At 47.8% G+C, this 21,478-nt stretch overlaps 1 protein-coding gene across 4 annotated transcripts in view; it reads right to left on the reverse strand.

Moving 5' to 3' along the window:
* NADK (NAD kinase) overlaps positions 1-21,478 on the reverse strand; it is an 84,292-nt gene that overhangs the window by 25,873 nt on the left and 36,941 nt on the right. For 3 of the 4 annotated variants that reach the window (XM_066606833.1, XM_066606831.1, XM_066606832.1), the window contains exon 3: positions 15,562-15,645. In XM_066606833.1, the coding sequence (XP_066462930.1) occupies positions 15,562-15,645 (84 nt within the window). Of the gene's footprint in view, positions 1-482; positions 1,126-15,561; positions 15,646-21,478 lie in introns of those variants that run through there. The other variant, XM_066606834.1, reaches the window with a different exon arrangement.

A 21,478-nucleotide genomic window follows, 5' to 3' on the forward strand; every position in this document is an offset into this window, starting at 1 on the left:
GCACTCAGCTCTGCTGCATCTGGAAGCACCACCGATAGTTCCTTATGTGATCAAGTGGATTTTCGGTGTCTGCGATCACAAGAATTTTCTACGCAAAATCCAAAAGCAGTAGAAACAAAGAAAAAAAAGCACACAATTCACACTAAAAGCAAAAAGCTTCCAACCTCATGGCATGTAAAAAGGATAAATAATAGTATATGAAAAAGAAGCGCAAACACACATACACACAAAAGTATACAAACATTGCTGCCCATCCCTTTCAGTAGTTCAAGTTCTGGTGAAATCAGACGTTATCCAACAACTGCAGAATAAGCAGAGCCGGGCGGTGGGAACACATGCTTGGAAAGCTGCCCTGGTATCTGTGTATTCCCCGTTCAATTCAACCAAGTTTGCTCACATTATGTACTTATTCATGCTGATAAAGCACAACAACCCTGCCACCCTGAGGCACGACCAGGGGTGCGCCGGCCGAGGACACTAACCATTGACAGGTATTCCTGGGAAAGCTTCGAGGCTTGACGTTGTCAAAAATCTTCATGGTGTCTTGCATAAATCTCACAGACGGTGAAGAAAAAAGTGAAAAATATGGGGGGGGGGGGGGGCGATGCTATGAGCAAGGGGACATTTTTTTTTTTAGAAAGTGCAAAGACGATGCAGAAGAAAAAAAAAAAGTTTTTGGAGAGGAAGGATGTCTTGCAGGAAGAGACCTTGACAATTACAGATCAAGTCATTTCTAGACCCGAGCTTGATGCGGTCTTCTATCCCGGCGACATAAGTGAAAACAGCTGCACGTGTTGCTGAATAGTCGCAGCGCAGGAAAAGTTTGCCGTGTCTTCGTAAAGTTATCTGCCATTCCACTGACAAGACAGGGGGGATAGGCCGCTCCTTCTGCAAACTTGAGAAACTTCCTTAGAAAAGTCAATTAGCAACTTGAGCAGAAACTCCACTCGACGCAGAGGGGGGAAAAAAAAGTATCTTGTCCCGGGACTCGACTTTAGAAGAAGTGTTGAGCCAATGCAGGGGTGCATGAAGGTTTAATGAGGGCTTGTCCAGGTATTCGGGCTTAGAATGGCAGGCAGCCACAGCACTGCCTCTTAAGACATGCTGACTGTATTACATAAGGCTGATCCTGCCCCGTTGGAGGAGGAGTGCAGCTCTTTCAGGTGGAGGGGGAGTAAGTGATAGACTCGCTGTACAAACACATCTTCGTGTTACAAGGCCGGTCAGACGATGACGCAGCCCTCTATACCTGTCAGGAGTATATAATCAGGACTTAAGGGGGATGACCTGGGTTCTTGCAACCTGTGAGACTACAACTCTCAGCGGCAGGGGGGGGGGGGCGGGCAGAGCATGCTGAGGGTTGTAGTTTCACAGCAGCTGGAGACCCACAGGGAACATGCATAGGTAAAGTCACACCTGTGGAAAGAATGCTTTTTGTTCGTGTTCAGGAACGTGTCGGAAGAGCTTACCATCAAGTTTTTCGAACACAGGTGTGACGGCTGATCTACATATCAAGCCAACTCCATTGGAAGTTAGAGGGTGTACAAAGTACTGGTTTTCCGGTGCGAGGATTCCCGACCGCACGAGTCACTTTACATACCAATATAACTATGGATTTTCCAAATTTCAGTTCCAGGAAAGTACGATACGGAAAAGGGAACCCACGTATTTTACGGAAATCCCGCTATGGAGCAATCCCGAACACTTCTATACAGCGTAAGGTGAAAATAGACACAAGTTCATCTAGCTTAACCAGATCTACTGCAGTGTTGATTCAGAGCAAGGAAAGGACTCAACCATCACATCATCCATTCTCTCATTGCTCTTACAGTAAAGAATCCTTTTTCTAGGATGATGACCCCCTATCCACTATACTAGTGGATTCCCATATTGATCAATGATATATTTTTACACTGTACAACGACTTATAGTTACCCCCAAGGCTACAAAGTATGAAAAATAGAGGAGGAAGGAAGGAAGGAGGGAGGGAGGGAGGGAGAGGGGGGGCCAAAGGAAGGAGGGAGGGAGAGGGGGGGCCAAAGGAAGGAAGGAGGGAGGGAGAGGGGGGCCAAAGGAAGGAAGGAGGGAGGGAGAGGGGGGCCAAAGGAAGGAAGGAGGGAGGGAGAGGGGGGGGCCAAAGGAAGGAAGGAGGGAGGGAGAGGGGGGGGCCAAAGGAAGGAGGGAGGGAGAGGGGGGGGCCAAAGGAAGGAGGGAGGGAGAGGGGGGGGCCAAAGGAAGGAGGGAGGGAGAGGGGGGGGCCAAAGGAAGGAGGGAGGGAGAGGGGGGGGCCAAAGGAAGGAGGGAGGGAGAGGGGGGGGCCAAAGGAAGGAGGGAGGGAGAGGGGGGGGGCAAAGGAAGGAGGGAGGGAGAGGGGGGCCAAAGGAAGGAGGGAGGGAGAGGGGGGCCAAAGGAGGGAGGGAGGGAGAGGGGGGCCAAAGGAAGGAGGGAGGGAGGGAGGCCAAAGGAAGGAGGGAGGGAGGGAGGCCAAAGGAGGGAGGGAGGGAGAGGGGGGGGGCAAAGGAGGGAGGGAGAGGGGGGGGGCAAAGGAGGGAGGGAGAGGGGGGGCAAAGGAGGGAGGGAGAGGGGGGGGGCAAAGGAGGGAGGGAGAGGGGGGGCAAAGGAGGGAGGGAGAGGGGGGGCAAAGGAGGGAGGGAGAGGGGGGGCAAAGGAGGGAGGGAGAGGGGGGGCAAAGGAGGGAGGGAGAGGGGGGGCAAAGGAGGGAGGGAGAGGGGGGCAAAGGAGGGAGAGGGGAGCAAAGGAAGGAAGGAGGGAGGGAGAGGGGAGCAAAGGAAGGAAGGAAGGAGGGAGGGAGAGGGGAGCAAAGGAAGGAAGGAAGGAGGGAGGGAGAGGGGAGCAAAGGAAGGAAGGAAGGAGGGAGGGAGAGGGGAGCAAAGGAAGGAAGGAAGGAGGGAGGGAGAGGGGAGCAAAGGAAGGAAGGAGGGAGAGGGGAGCAAAGGAAGGAAGGAGGGAGAGGGGAGCAAAGGAAGGAAGGAGGGAGGGAGAGGGGAGCAAAGGAAGGAAGGAGGGAGGGAGAGGGGAGCAAAGGAAGGAAGGAGGGAGGGAGAGGGGAGCAAAGGAAGGAAGGAGGGAGGGAGAGGGGAGCAAAGGAAGGAAGGAGGGAGGGAGAGGGGAGCAAAGGAAGGAAGGAGGGAGGGAGAGGGGAGCAAAGGAAGGAAGGAGGGAGGGAGAGGGGAGCAAAGGAAGGAAGGAGGGAGGGAGAGGGGAGCAAAGGAAGGAAGGAGGGAGGGAGAGGGGAGCAAAGGAAGGAAGGAGGGAGGGAGAGGGGAGCAAAGGAAGGAAGGAGGGAGGGAGAGGGGAGCAAAGGAAGGAAGGAGGGAGAGGGGGGCAAAGGAGGGAGGGAGAGGGGGGCAAAGGAGGGAGGGAGAGGGGGGCAAAGGAGGGAGGGAGAGGGGGGCAAAGGAGGGAGGGAGAGGGGGGCAAAGGAGGGAGGGAGAGGGGGGCAAAGGAGGGAAGGAGGGAGGGAGAGGGGAGCAAAGGAAGGAAGGAGGGAGGAAGAGGGGGGGCAAAGGAGGAAGAGGGGGGGTCAAAGGAGGAAGAGGGGGGGGGGTCAAAGGAGGAAGAGGGGGGGGGGTCAAAGGAGGAAGAGGGGGGGGGTCAAAGGAGGAAGAGGGGGGGGTCAAAGGAGGAAGAGGGGGGGTCAAAGGAGGAAGAGGGGGGGGGCAAAGGAGGAAGAGGGGGGCAAAGGAGGAAGAGGGGGGCAAAGGAGGAAGAGGGGGGCAAAGGAGGAAGAGGGGGGCAAAGGAGGAAGAGGGGGGGGCAAAGGAGGAAGAGGGGGGGGCAAAGGAGGAAGAGGGGGGGCAAAGGAGGAAGAGGGGGGGCAAAGGAGGAAGAGGGGGGGCAAAGGAGGAAGAGGGGGGCGGCAAAGGAGGAAGAGGGGGGCGGCAAAGGAGGAAGAGGGGGGGCGGCAAAGGAGGAAGAGGGGGGCGGCAAAGGAGGAAGAGGGGGGGCGGCAAAGGAGGAAGAGGGGGGGCGGCAAAGGAGGAAGAGGGGGGGCGGCAAAGGAGGAAGAGGGGGGGCGGCAAAGGAGGAAGAGGGGGGGCGGCAAAGGAGGAAGAGGGGGGGCGGCAAAGGAGGAAGAGGGGGGGCGGCAAAGGAGGAAGAGGGGGGGCGGCAAAGGAGGAAGAGGGGGGGCGGCAAAGGAGGAAGAGGGGGGGCGGCAAAGGAGGAAGAGGGGGGGCGGCAAAGGAGGAAGAGGGGGGGCGGCAAAGGAGGAAGAGGGGGGGCGGCAAAGGAGGAAGAGGGGGGGCGGCAAAGGAGGAAGAGGGGGGGCGGCAAAGGAGGAAGAGGGGGGGCGGCAAAGGAGGAAGAGGGGGGGCGGCAAAGGAGGAAGAGGGGGGGCGGCAAAGGAGGAAGAGGGGGGGCGGCAAAGGAGGAAGAGGGGGGGCGGCAAAGGAGGAAGAGGGGGGGAGGCAAAGGAGGAAGAGGGGGGGCGGCAAAGGAGGAAGAGGGGGGGGCGGCAAAGGAGGAAGAGGGGGGGGCGGCAAAGGAGGAAGAGGGGGGGCGGCAAAGGAGGAAGAGGGGGGGGGCAAAGGAGGAAGAGGGGGGGCGGCAAAGGAGGAAGAGGGGGGGCGGCAAAGGAGGAAGAGGGGGGGCGGCAAAGGAGGAAGAGGGGGGGCAAAGGAGGAAGAGGGGGGCAAAGGAGGAAGAGGGGGGCAAAGGAGGAAGAGGGGGGCAAAGGAGGAAGAGGGGGGCAAAGGAGGAAGAGGGGGGCAAAGGAGGAAGAGGGGGGCAAAGGAGGAAGAGGGGGGCAAAGGAGGAAGAGGGGGGCAAAGGAGGAAGAGGGGGGCAAAGGAGGAAGAGGGGGGCAAAGGAGGAAGAGGGGGGCAAAGGAGGAAGAGGGGGGCAAAGGAGGAAGAGGGGGGGCAAAGGAGGAAGAGGGGGGGCAAAGGAGGAAGAGGGGGGGCAAAGGAGGAAGAGGGGGGGCAAAGGAGGAAGAGGGGGGGCAAAGGAGGAAGAGGGGGGGCAAAGGAGGAAGAGGGGGGGGGGCAAAGGAGGAAGAGGGGGGGAGGCAAAGGAGGAAGAGGGGGGGAGGCAAAGGAGGAAGAGGGGGGGAGGCAAAGGAGGAAGAGGGGGGGAGGCAAAGGAGGAAGAGGGGGGGAGGCAAAGGAGGAAGAGGGGGGGAGGCAAAGGAGGAAGAGGGGGGGAGGCAAAGGAGGAAGAGGGGGGGAGGCAAAGGAGGAAGAGGGGGGGAGGCAAAGGAGGAAGAGGGGGGGAGGCAAAGGAGGAAGAGGGGGGGAGGCAAAGGAGGAAGAGGGGGGGCGGCAAAGGAGGAAGAGGGGGGGCGGCAAAGGAGGAAGAGGGGGGGCGGCAAAGGAGGAAGAGGGGGGGCGGCAAAGGAGGAAGAGGGGGGGCGGCAAAGGAGGAAGAGGGGGGGCGGCAAAGGAGGAAGAGGGGGGGCGGCAAAGGAGGAAGAGGGGGGGCGGCAAAGGAGGAAGAGGGGGGGCGGCAAAGGAGGAAGAGGGGGGGCGGCAAAGGAGGAAGAGGGGGGGCGGCAAAGGAGGAAGAGGGGGGGCGGCAAAGGAGGAAGAGGGGGGGCGGCAAAGGAGGAAGAGGGGGGGCGGCAAAGGAGGAAGAGGGGGGGCGGCAAAGGAGGAAGAGGGGGGCGGCAAAGGAGGAAGAGGGGGGGCGGCAAAGGAGGAAGAGGGGGGGCGGCAAAGGAGGAAGAGGGGGGGCGGCAAAGGAGGAAGAGGGGGGGAGGCAAAGGAGGAAGAGGGGGGGGCGGCAAAGGAGGAAGAGGGGGGGGCGGCAAAGGAGGAAGGAGGAAGAGAGAAAAAGGATTATTTTGGAAAGAAATGTTTTGGATTGCAATGATTCAGACTAATTATGGTATTTTACTCCAGAGCTGCACTTACTGATCGTGCGGCTGTAACTGGAAGTAGACACCTTCCTAACAGCTTAGCTTGTCACTAATACAGAGTATTACCTCAGAGACATAAACCTGAATCTCCTGGGCAGCAACACAAAATCTGCATCATGTCCAACATATAACACTGGTGACTTGCTGGGGGGTAAGTGCGGCCCCTGGCCTAGGTGCGACTGTAACCTCCGCATCCCCCTTAGTTACACCAATAGGATACTATTAGTCACTGTAAACTACCTAGTAGAAAGAGACTTCCTAAACATCAAATAAAGAATGCTCTGTGTGACCATTGAGAGGGCAAGGAATTCTGGGAGATTTCAGGTTTGAAGCCCTCAGAATTGTCAACGCAGCGCTGAACTATAACAGACTGTAATTCAGGGTCAGTACAAGAAACTCTATATAATAAGTAATGCATGTGTCCAATAGAATAGAACTGCATGCAGACCACCCAGTGGAGACATATACTGCCCGGCTGGGAATACATAGGAGTTCAATAGCTGCACATACCCATCGAAGAATAAAGTACGACGAGCAGAGGATCCACAGGTCTTCAAACCCATCTCCTAGAAGTGCTTCTTATGGTCCTCAGGTAAGCAATGGAGCTCAACCGTTCACCTGGATGGATTCTTATAGCAGATTTGTCCGCTTTATGTAAGAGGGCAGATCTAAGGTACCTCATCACGTAAAGTCACCATAAAAGGATATCTGACGGGTGGATAACCAAAACTGGCCTGAAACATTACAAGCAGGGCTATCCGTGTAGTAACGCCTTCGTATTCAGCAATTGCGGAAAGGGTTTGTTTGTTTTATAATATTTGCGGTGCCTTAAAATGACGGTACGAAAACACCATAATGCAGATTACAGGGTTTTTATAAGCTTACGCCACATCTACTGACACCATCGCTCTTTGGGAAAAATAAAAAAACATTGCGTCATTATGAGCCGCCGAGGAAAACCTACAGGATTATACTGCCGCTCTGTCCACAGTACAGCCCCGGGAAGTACAGGGAGTAAAACTATAAAAACTACTATAAAAGTCGCACAAAACGCAAGAGACAAAAGGTTAAAACACTTCATTCACCATATAAGGTAAAAGGAACGGATTTCCTTCACAGATCGCTCATGGCGAAAGACAATTTTTTAAAAATAGTAACCACACTTGAAAACGTGTATTTTTTTTTTCCTCAAGGAGGCCGAGACCCCCCCCCCCCTTGTGTCTGAAAGGGTCTATAACATGTAGTAAACGTGGCGCACGACATGTCTGACAGTTCCCTGCCGTAATTTGCACCAAAAATAGTAAATAAGCCTGTGTATCCGTCTTCTTCTGCGGAAACTCTCAGCGATTGCTGAAATGCAAGGGCTGCGTCGCTCACCAAAATACTCTACCCCCTTCAGCTGTCTTCGTTGCTTGTTGGCTCCTCTTCAGCTGCCAGAGAAGCAATGGTGACAGCCGAAAGTGGTCCAGCGCCTAGGTGAGCAATCAGCGGGGGATTCAGCACTCGGACCCCGGACAGTGAGAATTGGTACTGTAGAGGCCAGAGATTATTTCAGTATAAATGTAAAGTAACAAGTGTCCAGCAGAGGGCGGTGGTGAGCATAGTATAAAAAACACCACTGTCTAAATGTACATAGAGTAGTATCAGACCCCGCTGCTAACCAGCTCCAGGCATATACAGTAACTGACTCCACCGCACAGGGTCAGACGTTTTATCCAATTTAGGCCGCTGAATATGAACCCCATTTAAACATGGACGATGCGATAACGGTAAAATAATCGCGGCATGTCTTATCTTTGGGCGTTCTCTCAGAACGCATTGCCCATTGTTATCAATGGGATAGGAAAACACATCGCACAGCATGTGATGTGCGCTCTAGTTTCACGGCCGATATCGCGCTCAGCGTTGTCAGGGATGGGTGAATGAAGACCCCGATCTAAAACCACTGCAGGCTTTAAAGGGGTTGTCTTGCTGTAAAATCCAATTTTTATCACATTTTAGCCAAAAAGCGTCCTTACATGCTTTGCGCCAATTTAATATTTACCTTTAGAAACTTTCATAAACTTTTTTCGACTTGTGTGGCAAATTTTGGCACAGGTTTTGCTGTAAGCTAAGCCAACTAATAGGCGGTATAAACTTAAGACTGTACAGACTAGACATGGGGTGCTGTGATGAATCTGGCGCATTTTTTAGGACTGTCCGTCTGAGGGCCAGTTCACAGGGGCGTATTTATAGAACTGTTGTGAGGAGCCCTTGGTGTGCGGTAACTTTAAGCCCGTACTAGTAGATGTGCCCCAGTGTTCAGCTAATTATGTATTCCAGGAATTTTAGGGATTTTTTTTTTTTTAAGCAAATCTGCAGACAAATGTTCACTTTAGCACATTTACATATAATTGAGGTTTTTAGTGCTTTTATTATTTTTAGCCAAATCTGCATTTTTAAACCTTGCTTTTGTGAAAAGTTGTTATATTTGATTTTAATAGACCTTTACAAGTAATTTCCAACAGTCCTGCCCAATGGGCAGTACACGCAGGTAGCAGCGCTGAAAGCGGAGTGAATGATTGCTCGGAATAGGGGTTGTGCCAAGTTATTAAGTTAACCCCTCGCATCCACAGGTCAGGTGATAACTTGAGGATCAGGAGAGATCTGACTACTGGGACCCCCACTGTTCCCAAGTCGCTGCCTGAGTGAATGAAGCACAAGTCATTCAATTCAATGACAGAAACAAACAGATTGCCAAAGCGCTCGCACTCTTATCTTCAGTGCTGTCCTTGAAGTGAATGGTGCAGTGGTCTCAGCTCCATTCACTTGGGGACTGACCAGCTCACCAATCTCCGGTTTGGTGGGGGCTCCAGTGTTTCACAACCCCCCCCCCCTTCCTGATCATAAAGTTATACCCTGTCCTGTGGATATGGATTTACTTTATAACTTGGCACAACCCCTTTAATGGGAATCTGATCTCCTTGATCTCAGAATGCCCAATAAGTGTTGTCTTCAGAGCTCGCAAGACTGAAGAGCAGAATAAGAAATGAAATCTGCGCTGTGATTGGTTGCTATGGACAAGAAAGACTGTCTTTCTTTATGACAGTTGTCATAAATCTGCCTCACTAACTGCAGGACACAAAGTTGTCAGAGTGTTGGTCACACAACCTGCAGGCTGTACAAACAATGCAAAGTACACAGCCTGGACGGAATAAGCTACAGAACCGGATTCTTCACAGTAGAGGTAAGTCATACCTGGATGGGATTTCCCAAAATTAAAACAGTGCTTCTTTAAATCCCTGCACATTCTGAGTTTAGACGTCCATTGGACGGTCATCTGTCAGTCACTGATAGGACCGGCCGCTGGATTACTAAACGCAGAATGAGCAGAGATATAAAATGAGGAAAATACAAGTTATACGGAATCTTTTCCCATAAAACTATATAATCGGTCTGCTCAGGTGTTAGCTGGTGCCGGCAGTTACGATGGGGCAGATTATCCGGGAAGTCACTCACCGTCGTCTGCAGGAGATTCAGGTATGAATGGAATGAACACCGGTCCAACGTCGGCTCCATCCATGTATCGTAGCAGGAGGCTGCCAGTTACTACCGAATATGCTTTCCCTACTTCAATCACTGCAGAGCAGGACTTGGAGAGCCGATTTCAGCTTCTCACAAGCTACTCTAACTTTGTTTGCAATTGGGTTTTACTCGGTCTTACACGGAGCGCTGTACCATTGTGTAGTGTATCCGTACTTTCCTATTCAAGTACTGTATTGTTATCTCAATATAGGACACAGGTCTTGAGATATACGCTGAATCAGTCTGACTACACAGGTAAGAGGTCCAGGGGTCAAATTCCTTGTACTCCGCCTCTACTAACAGCGGGGGCAGAAGCTTCCAAGTCTTGATTTGATAAGAAATCTGTAGATTTCCTAATTGATGTCGTAGGTTGTAGACCGCGCTGGACGCCATGTTTTGTGGATTACGGATCTGCTGGGCAGACTGATTGCACTGTAAGGGGGTTACATAACTGGAGACCAACGAGGACGGGATTACTCACTGAACAAACCCCAAACCGTCGTGTAAAAGCCTCTATTCTTAGCGGCACTTTTCACCGGTATTGTTTATATACGGCTTATTATCTCCAAATCAAAGGTCGTTTTATACAACACTCATTTCTGCTCCATCCATCTGTCCGTGATATACAGAATTATTTTACAACATGAAGCCAGGATGCGTGAACTGATCCTTGAAACACGGAATAGGAGCGACAGGTCAAAACCGGCGCCGACTGGCTGCTCTGCACATGTTATATAGCGCATGATCACAAAAAACGTACATGGGATAATTTACTGTAATTTAGGGAATCTACAGCGCCACTTCTGTCCATTTCTGGTATTGCTGCCCAGTCCCTATGTATCTGAATACCAAGGCAGCCCATGGACAGAGGTGGCGCTGTTCTGGATACAAAGACTTTTTTTCTAATCTTGCAGTCTTTTTATGGTCCGATATTTCAGTTTACAGAAAAACAACTAGGAACAACCTGTTGAAGTCCTCCGAGAGAGACGGGTCATGTGATATCGCTTGACGTCCCATGCAGGAGACAGTCATAAGAGCTCATTGTATGCAGACCCCGCAGCGTCTCCTATGGCAGTTCTTCATATACAAAGAGTAGCTCAGGAAAGCAAACAAGTGGCATCATAAGGAATTATATAGGGAACTACATGAATGGCAACTCATCAATATAATATTCATTTGTACTGATCCATCTAGTCGTTGAACTGTTAGGCGAGGGGCTAATGTATATAACAAAATGCATGCACAATGCTAATTTAGCACGGTGTGGGGGTATTTGGGCATGGTGTGGTGATAACTGGGCACAGAGACTGTATATTCGTCTAGTAGCCCCAGACAATTTAAACAGTAATGGCTGCAAACTAATATAGAAACCATAATAGGACAATGAACAAATGGAAAATGTGCAAACAACATAATGCCATATCACACTATGTCTCACATTAAAAATATCAACTTTATTGTATACAAAACAGGCTTCATCTATTGCACAAGCGTAATAATGCTACAAAATATAAGTCACCTCTACCTCCATACAGAACATGACAGGAAACGGAGGGCAGAAATAGACACCCCCTGGTATATCTAGTATGCCCTTATATTTTTCCTTTCTAGGTCTTAGAATAGATAGATTGTATGTTTATTCCAGGCAGCTTGAATTCATTTATCATTGATTTTTCAACCACATCTGTTGGAAGTTGGTTCCAAGCATCAACTACTCTTTCAGTCAAATATATCCTGGAATGGTTTCTGATCTAACTCACAACTAATGCAACATTGTGCCCCCTTGTCCTACTATTTATCTTCTTCCTTCCTGAACCGTATTTAGATCTTTAAAACATATGTAATGATTTCCATCATGTCCCTTTCTCCCTTCTCTCCTCCTGTAACATATATAAAGGTTTCCATCATGTCCCCCCTCGCTTTTTCCCTCCTGTAACATATATAAAGGTTTCCATCATGCCCCTCCTCTCCCTTCTCTCCTCCTGTAACATATATAAAGGTTTCCATTATGCCCCCCTCACTTCTTCCCTCCTGTAACATATATAAAGGTTTCCCTCATGTCCCCCCTCTCCCTTCTCTTCTCCAGTAACATATATAAAAAGTTTTCATCATGTTCTCCCTCTTCTCTCTCTCTATCTCTCTATCTAGTTACATAAGGAGAGAAGAGGGAGAATGTGATGGAAACTTTTTATATATGTAAAGGTTTCCATCATGTCCCCCTCCCCTTTCTTCCCTCCTGTAACATATATAAAAAGCTTCCAACATGCCCCTCTTCTCCCTTCTCTCCTCCTATAACATAAAGGTTTCCATCATGTCCCCCTCCCTTCTCTCCTCCTGTAACATATATAAAGGTTTCCATCATGTCCCTCTTCTCCCTTCTCTCCTCCTGTAACATATATATATATATATATATATATATATATATATATATATATATATATATAGGTTTCCATGATGTCCCCCTCTCCTTTCTCTCTTCCTGTAATATCTATAAATGCTTCCATCATGTCCCTCCTCATCCTTCTCTCCTTCTGTAACATATATAAAGGTTTCCATCATGTCCTCCTCTCCCTTCTCTCCTCCTGTAACATATATAAAGGTTTCCATGATGTCCCGCCTATCCTTTCTCTCTTCCTGTAACATATACATATAGGTTTCCATCATGTACTACCTCTTCCTTCTCTCCTCCTGTAGCCTATAGGTTTCCATCATGTCCCCCTTCTCCCTTTACTTTCTTATTGTAGATTCTTTAATCTATTGTCTGTACTATTGCTGTGGCCATCTTGCCTTTGATGCAGTTAAAAGCATTTAGAGATGCTTTGCAGTAGAAATCATGGGCCATTCACACAGAGTAAGTAAGAGGGGACTCACTGACTTCTATGGGAGGTTGTTCTAAACATTCTCTTTGACCTGTACAAAGGATCTTTTATCATTATCTACTGTAAGGCCTCATGTCCACGGGGAAAATCAAATCTGCTCCGGATTTGTAACGCGGATTTGGGCCGCGGATGCAGTGCGGATGAGCTTAAAATAGTATTTTATTGCATGCGGATGACACGCGGATGCGTTTTTTTTCACGCGTGTATGCACGCGGATGGCATTTTTGCATCTGCGCGTGAAAAAAAATGCAAGGCCACTGAAAAAGAAGCCAAACTTGTAATCCGCATGCAGATTTCACGCACCCAAATAAATGGCATTTAACACCCGCAGCGGATTTCCCGCACCCCATAGAGATCAATGGGGCCATCCGGAGCGTGATCCGCACCTAAATGGAGCATGTCCATTTTTTTTCATGCTCCATGATTTTTCTAATTCACATTTATTGACCATCCGCGGGTATTTAGCTACCCGCGGGTGGTCAATGCATTCCTATGGGGCGCGGATCCGCGCGCGGGTGATCCGCTGCGGATTTTAATTATTATTTTCCCCGTGGACATGAGGCCTTAATGGTGGATCCATGCTATCTACTGTATATGGGTGATATCTTTCATTGTAGTCATGCCTGTGATCATAAGATGACTGCTATAAAAAAAAAAGGGGTTGATATGGGTGGTAAGGGGCCCATTACCTAGGGGTCAAACCACTATCTGCCTTTGCTGTAGCTCTTAGGGTGCTTTTACACACATGCTTTTGCATCAGCAAACGACAACAGGTGGATAAATCGTTCACATTCACTATAGAACGATTAGCGAACAAGCCAATGATTAATTTTCATGCCTGCGTGAAATGAACGGTAAGTGAACAAATTATTGTTCATCGTTCATCCACTGACCGTGTTTACACAGAAGATTATCGTTCAAATTCGTATGATCTGGCGATTTTTTTTAAACGCTAATCGTTTCATATAAACGCACCTTTACCAAACAATGAAAGTGTATTTTATTTGCTTATTGATGAGATCGATGCCATTTCCTCCCCTATTGACCCAGTAAAACAAAGCCTGCAGAGTCAATATTGTTATGGCATTCACATCAAGTGTGAATCACAGGACTTGTACACAAGACCGGCAGCGCTCCGCCCCTACTGCTCCCTGTATTTACTGTACTCGGACAATTAAAATGGCTACACCCTACTTGTCCTCATGTGACCCCAAACCGACTGGTTATAAACCAACACCATGCCGACTGGTTACTGAAAGTCGATGAAAACCCAAAAAAATGGAACATAACAGACCTCATATTATCGGTTATAACACCTTGACTTCGTAGGGACTTTACAGTACATTTCCTAACCCCTTAGGGCTGCGGCTTCCCACGCCGCTGTGCATGAAACATGCCGGTCTGCATGAAAGCCCATTGACTTTTATTGGCTCCATTCACCGTGTATCACACAGCCGTGATACACGGTTAAAACACGGTCGTTGACATGAGCCCTAAATGGCACGGCTTTTTTTTATTTGTTCATTGCTAGTTCACTTTTTTTTTTTTCATTATTTTCTGTCGCCATAACTTTTTTTTTTCCCCATAAATGGCGAAATCGTGTTATTTTGTTAAATCGGACTTTTGCGAACACGGAAATGTGAAATTTTTTTTTTTTTTTTTAACTTTCTCTAATCCTTTGACGAATCGTCCGCTTGCAGTTTCCTCTTCGCCCTCCACACAGAAAATGGGAGTAAGGTTGACCACAGAATGGCGCCTGTTAACGTGTTTGGCTGGAGACCATCACTGGTTGGCGGTATGTTGAACGTTTGCCCTTCCTGGGGTCACACTTCCTATAGGCTCCTTTTAGACGAGCCGATTCTCCTTTGAATGAGTGAGTGACGTCACTGCTGGCTCATTCACTCTCGTGCAGTGAATATGAAAGAACGAACAATCGCTATTTAAACTGAACTATTAGTTAACGAGCCAACGAGGATTTTTATGCCGGCATGAAATGGACAAGTGAAAAGTGATAGATTCTCGTTAGTCGGCGGATTGCATTTAGACCGGATTATCATTCCCTTTCACTGATTTGAACGTTTTTTGAACAATAATCATTCCGTCTAAAGGCTTCCTTTTCTGCACAAAGCACTTAAAGGGGTATTCCGGAGACTGGGTGAAATTTTCAAAGTTTCCCTAAGATTTCTACTTATGGCCATTAATCAAAACGTCCATCTGAATCATCACAATGAGCTCCAGTATCTTTATTGCCGATCTGCACCACCGCTGCTTTCCAGGCAGCTTCAGCTTTCCACCTTGTTATTTAAAACGCCTGCCAAGGAGTGCAAAAACTACAGTTCCCACAATGCCCTACTGCCAGTTATTGATGGGTGCGCATTCAGAACTGTACAAACTGTGTCGCCATTTCAGAATTTGAAGGCAATGAGCATGTCTGATCAGTAAAATAGTGGAGCCTACAGGTTATAACCCCTGGATACCAATGGAGAACTAAGCGGGGAGAGACCACAGGTAAAGTGATACTTCTGCAGTTTTATAAAACAACTTATAACATTAGATTGCAAAATTACATGTTATCACCTTATGAAGCATCGAACTTTCATCTTGAAACACTGGAATACCCCTTTAGAGGGGTTGTACCACTTCTAGCTATTTTTTTTTCCTGCAGGAAGCAAACAGCTCCATACATTGCGTAGTGGCCCAGGTTGGTACTGCAGGCTGAGTCCCATTCGCTTCAATAGGACTCAGCCTGCAGTACCAACTGAGGCCACTGTGCAATGTACGGCGCTGTCTGCTTCCTGCAGTAAAACCGCTAGAAGTGAGACAACTATAGAAAAAAAAAGTATATACAGGATGTGTTTGTGGTCCCTTACAAAACAGACACATAGATTGGCATGGGAGCTGTAAACACAAGTAGATTGGAAATAGTCTTCATGACAATGTCCTAAGTTGCTTAATTTCACATTAAAGAAATAAAGAAAGAAATGCCTTGTAAAAAAGGACATACCCCTTAAAATATATTTAACAACAATTTAAAGGGTAACAGGCATTAGTTTTTATCAACATATATTGCTCCTATGGCATATTGTCTATGCAGCCATTCCATAGAGCCCTACAGCCCAAAATGCAGATCTTATTTGTTCAGTCATACTGAATGTATACACAAATAGGGACATCAGCCCCAAGATGGTGTGCAGAACATCTGAGAAGGCATGTGAGCGGTTCTTGGGGACTACTACTTACATGATCGCCTTCGGATTCTGCAGCATACAGGCCTTTGGTCCGAACGTGGTTACTGGGCATGGTCCATGCATGGATCTGGTTCTCCTGCAGAGAGAGAAGATGGAAACTTAAAATAATAGTCAGAAGCATCATTTAAGTTGGCAAGGCAAATAGTTGTGTGATGCATTTTCCTACAGCAAACGGTAAAAATCTGCAAATTTAGAACAAGACAGAACCAAGAAAACTATTCTCATTCTAGCACAGGGAAAAGGCAAAGACTTATGGGATTATAAACGTAGAATGGTGCAGCAGTGTGATCGAAAACAGGTAAAGTGAGGAAATCCAAAACAGTAAAGCCCCTCTTACAATGGACGACTCTCTGACCCCTTCGGTGCCCGTCCGCTGCCCCAGCGATGATCACCCTGTGCTTTCATCGGCCACTGTTTTTTTCCACTACATGGGCTGGCAGCGATCACGTGACCGCCAGGATCCTCTGGCACAGCAGAGCTACTGGGTCCTAGCAGACCCTAATCAGCGCCGTCAGTGATTATAGTCACTACAGGGAGATGTTTTCCCCGGTAACTGGGGCTTCTATGGATGCTGCTCCAACGGATGCCCCAGGTACAGGAAAAAAGTGTCAAATACAAAAAAAAAAAAAAAAAAAATACAATGTGAATGACCCCCAGGTTTTATATGACATCATTGGGGATGTCATAGATTGTTAAAAAAAAAAAAGGCACCAAAATAAGTAAAAACAAAATTACTGCATAAAATAAAAATATATACATAGAAAAAGAAAATGGCTCAAAGCCGACGCCATCCAAAACCGTTGCCCTGTAATCCAAAACCATATATATTATATATTAAAACATCCAAAACAAAAAGAAGGAGACCATTCCCATACTTTATGTCAGCGTAAATTTACTAAAAAAAAAAAAAGATAAAACATTTTTAAAAAAATTATATATATATATAAAATATCTTTTTTTTTTTACAAATTACCCCCAATAAACTAAAAAAATTGCAGCAAAATTAATTGGGGTAGATGAAGGGGGGGGGGAAAGGGTAGTAAAACTACCACATGGGTAAAATCCCTAAAATGTCAAGTCCCTTAGGTACAAAACAGCCTGGTCCTTAAGCAGAATTCTGAAACCCTACTGGGGCTTATATAAACCTAGATCCTGCCAGACAACACAAAGATATTACATCTGCTGGTGCCTGTCATGGTAGCCTACTGACAAAGTGATTGAGAATCTGCAGCAGCATCCCCCTCCTCCCCGACTTTACCATTTACTCTAGATAGATTTGTTGGGGTTCTGAACACGAAGGCCTCATGTCCACGGGCACGCATGGTTTCCAGGTGTGGAATTCCGCAGCAGTTTCCACCCGTGCCCGCATCCATGCGGGTCTTCTTTCTTCTGCACGGTGGATGTGTCCGGGCACGCCGGCTGGCGTGCTGGGTGCATGCACAGTGCTTTTTTTTTTCAAAATCTCCTGCTTTCCCACAGATCCGCGGCATGTCCACAGTGTCAGCTGCGGATGTGCCGGCTTTCGTTGACTTCAATGGAAGCAGTCTGTACGGGAATCTGCAGAAAATGGAGTATGCTGAGATTTTGTCCCCGCGTGTTTTCTGCATGCCGGGAAACAATGACATCTGCAAGCTTTCAATTGTTTTGCGGATATCCATGCATCCCTACGGGCGGTTTGGTTTGCGGATCCCCAGCGCAGGTTCCGCAAATACAATCCGCCCGTGGACATTGGGCCTTCCAGAGAACCTACAAGCTGCAGAAGAGGGGATGCCGCGTAACCCAATAGGAAGTGTACAGCACAGTGTACAGATAGTACATGAGCTACATTAACCCCTTCCCGCTCCAGGGCCTAAGTTTACGTCCTGGCAGCGGGGGACTTCCCGCAACAGGGCGTAAACTTACGTCCTGGGAATAGCGCGAGATCACTTATGATCTCGCGCCCCCCGCTGTTAACTCCTTCCCTGCCGCGATCTATGTAGATCGCAGCATGGGACGGGTTCACAGAGGGAGCGTGCTCCCTGTGTGACGTCACCGGGTTCTCGCGATATAATCGCAGAGAACCAGGCTGGTTGCTATGGCAGCAGGACGCCATAGCCTGTGATCGCTGTATAAGCGATCAGGCATGGCAGGGCAGTAGCCCTGCCATGCCTTATCACAGCGATCATAAGTGCTGTGCTGTAAGTGCCCCAGAGGGACACAGTGTAAAAAAAGAAGAAAAAAAATGAATAAAGAAGAAAAATGTAAAAACAAAAAAAAAAAAAAAGTTTAAAAAAAAAACCCTTTTTTTATGCTTTTTCTCATATTAGCATAAAAAAGGTAAAAAGACACAACACATATTTGGTATTGTCGCGTCCGTAACGACACGTACAATACGTTGTACATGCTTTTGACTGTGCAGGGAAAAAAGCGTTAAAATATACACTTAAAAAACTGAGGCAAAAGGCTAATTTTTAGCTTTTTGCCTCAATAAAAACGCAATAAAAGTGATCAAAAAAGCCGTATGTACCCCAAAATGGTACCAATAAAAACTACAGCTCGTCGTGCAAAAAATAAGCCCTCATAGAGCTCCGTGCATCAAAAAATAAAACGTTTCAGGACTTTGAAAGAAGCGATTTAGAAAAAAAAAAAAAAAAGATTTCCAAAAAACCTAAAAAAAAAAAAAAAGTAAGAATTTTGGTATTGCTGTAACCGTAGCGGTCCGCAAAAAAAATGGATTGTGTGATTTATGCTTCATGATTAACGCTGTAAAAAAAAAAATCTATGGCAGAATTGATAAATCATCAATTCTCTCCCTGGTATCATAAAAAAAATAAGTTTTACAATATAGTCAATGTACCCAAAAATGGCACAGATAAAAACTACAGTTCGCCATGCAAAAAACAAGCCCTTATACGGCCGCGTCGATGGAAAAATAAAAAAGTGATGACTTTTGAAAAATGGAGAAGAAAATCCGCCAAAAATCGTTGCATCCTTAAGCCCAAAATAGGTCGTGTCCTTAAGGGGTTAAAAAGCCGATTTTACTGCCAGATGCAGCAATCTAGCCATATAAAAAGAAAGAACAATGGCTTCTAACACTGGGCAGTAGCAAACAAAGGAGGCTTTGCTAAATTTGCATGAGATGAAAAGCAAACATAGTGTAGTACCAGGTTGAAAAACTATGATGTTAAATACCCTAATGCAGAACAAGATAGAAGTATCATAGAGGTGAGACCTTCATTGGCTAACCAGTAAAATCATGCATGCAAACTTTAGAGACCCCCGGGCCTCCTCGGCACATCCACACCCTTACCTGGGATTTCATAGTTATCACCTCTTACCCTTTCATTCTACACATACAAAACTTTATGGCCCTCTTACACCAAACCAGAACCCCACGACTCTCGTGTGCCCGCATTAACGAGCTGGTGATGCCATCATCTGCTCGTTCGCGTCCGTGCAGCCCGTTTACACAGGCAAATCATCCTTTGGAATCATAAAGTTCTCGTTTTTACATAACAATTCTCACAATTACATTGTGTATCAGCGGCGGGTATAAGCCTCACTGCGGTAGATATAAACAAACAAAACAGGGTGTACCGTGCAGGATCGCCTGCCTAAGTACAATTTTGCCGCGCCCGTACACAAGGTCACTGCTGGCTCACCAGCTGTAAGACTGCAGACTTCTGCCACAGCTGTCACAGCTGTGACAGGAGTTTCCTTCATCCCCGCGGGGAACGCAGGGATGAAGGAATCCTCTGCCACAGCTGTGGCAGAAGTGCAGCATGCTATCCCATTGCTTTCAAACCCTGCAGTATAATTTTCTGGGAAGGGTTTGAAATATAAGCCCTTCCCTGAAAAGCATCAATAAGTGGTTTAAAAATCCCTGCCTCCTGAAAGGGCTGTGCTGTTTGGCTGAGCGCTCAGCCAATAGCAGCTAGTGCTTAGCTATTGGCTGAGCGCTCAGCCAATTACAGATAGTGCTTAGCTATTCATTCATGAATAGCACTCTCTTAGCTGGCCCCATTGAAAAGACTTGCAATATCCCTTTTCTTCTCGCGCTGCAAGAGTTTTCACTTACTCTCGCAGCGCAGAGGAGAAAAAAAAAAGAACCGCCAGTGCGTGTCCGCCCTAACACTGATAAATGTAAGGTCCTGCACATGGGCAGGAAATACATGTCACCATTACACACTAAATGGGAAACCACTGGGGAACACCCACATGGAAAAGGACTTGTTCTAGTCCCCGATTACTTCAGAAGAGTCGGTGGTCCGGGGATTACTCCGATAACCAAATTGGAGTCGGGAAGGAATTTCCACTACAATGAAAATAGTTTTTTTTTTTGCCTCCCTCTGGATCACCATTGGGGGGGTAATAGGCTGAACTAGATGGACATAGGCCTCTTTTTTCAGCCTGACACACTATGTTACTATGGACTGGTAAACATTACAGGATTGCATAGTCATGCTTACTCAAATACTCCGCACACCCACACCAATAACCACTGAGGGCTGGAAGGAACAAAGCACATAATATTACAACCATCAGTGATAGCCGAACAAAAGAACAAATATTAAGTAAACATTTGTGCAATGGATGGAAATACAGTAATCAAAGAAAGAAAAGTTATGGGGCAGCAAAAACCTTCTGGGTGCGTATACAAGCAGAGAGAAAAAACAAGCAAACTGCTTTTGACTGCCCTTGGTCCTGTGGAGCAGTCCAAACATTTCTGGGAACAAGACTTTGCCATAACCCACCTAACCAATTTTGTGCCCTTTGATGTTCAGTGGGATCATACATCCCAAAAATGCTACCGAAGAACTAGAAATGACAACATATGGTCCCTGCAGCCACACACAGCAGTCCCACATGAGCCATCCCGAAGACTCCCTGGACAAGTTATCTTTTTGTTTTAAGATGGACTGTGTGAAATCATTCACCCTCAAGGAATCCAAGGTTGTAAGGATCTTCAAAGTTTTGGAAATCTTTTTCTACCCCCCCCCCCCTCCCCCCTTTTTCTTGCCCTCTGCATCCAGATGAAAACTAAATATACCACCTGCCACACATCCTGGTAGAGAGATTAGGGGTGCCCTTCCAATATGATCTCCTGCTTTCCTTCCCTATTCCCCTACACCCATCCCCTTTCCCAAACTTTATTTTCCTTGTTTTAACAGTTTTAATAGACCAGGCTGGATCCTGTATTCTGCTCTGTGAAGATCTTCTACAGAGACCTGACTTGTACAATCTCTATGAAGTGCTTTACCATATTATCGGACTAGGTTTAAAAACAAAGAAAACCCACATTTTTTTTCGTTTATAGTGTTTATTTACTGAAGAAAACTCAATAAAACAGTTTTGAAAAACTATGCACATATCAACATATGAATATTGCCAATGACTTCACCCATAACCACGCAATAGGTAAAATGCTTAAAAGGAACTGGTCACATCACCAAAGCAAACTTAACTAAGCTATGGTACTGTTAGGGACGTAACAGTCTCATGTGATTCAGTAGCGTCCCCTCTCTGAAGTCTATGTGCAGCACTAAATTCAGACTTTTTAAGAGTCTTGTACACACACTCCCCCGCAGGCCCGCATGGGAGAACGAGCCCTCGCCCCCCCCCCCCCTGCAGGCCCGCATGGGAGAACGAGCCCTCGCCCCCCCCCCCCTCCCTGCAGGCCCGCATGGGAGAACGAGCCCTCGCCCCCCCCCCTCCCTGCAGGCCCGCATGGGAGAACGAGCCCTCGCCCCCCCCCCCTCCCTGCAGGCCCGCATGGGAGAACGAGCCCTCGCCCCCCCCCCCTCCCTGCAGGCCCGCATGGGAGAACGAGCCCTCGCCCCCCCCCCCTCCCTGCAGGCCCGCATGGGAGAACGAGACCTCGCCTCCCCATCCCTCCCTGCAGGCCCGCATGGGAGAACGAGAACTCGCTT

This window comes from Eleutherodactylus coqui, chromosome 6 (assembly GCF_035609145.1).
Source record: "Eleutherodactylus coqui strain aEleCoq1 chromosome 6, aEleCoq1.hap1, whole genome shotgun sequence".
NCBI classification, from domain to species: domain Eukaryota; kingdom Metazoa; phylum Chordata; class Amphibia; order Anura; family Eleutherodactylidae; genus Eleutherodactylus; species Eleutherodactylus coqui.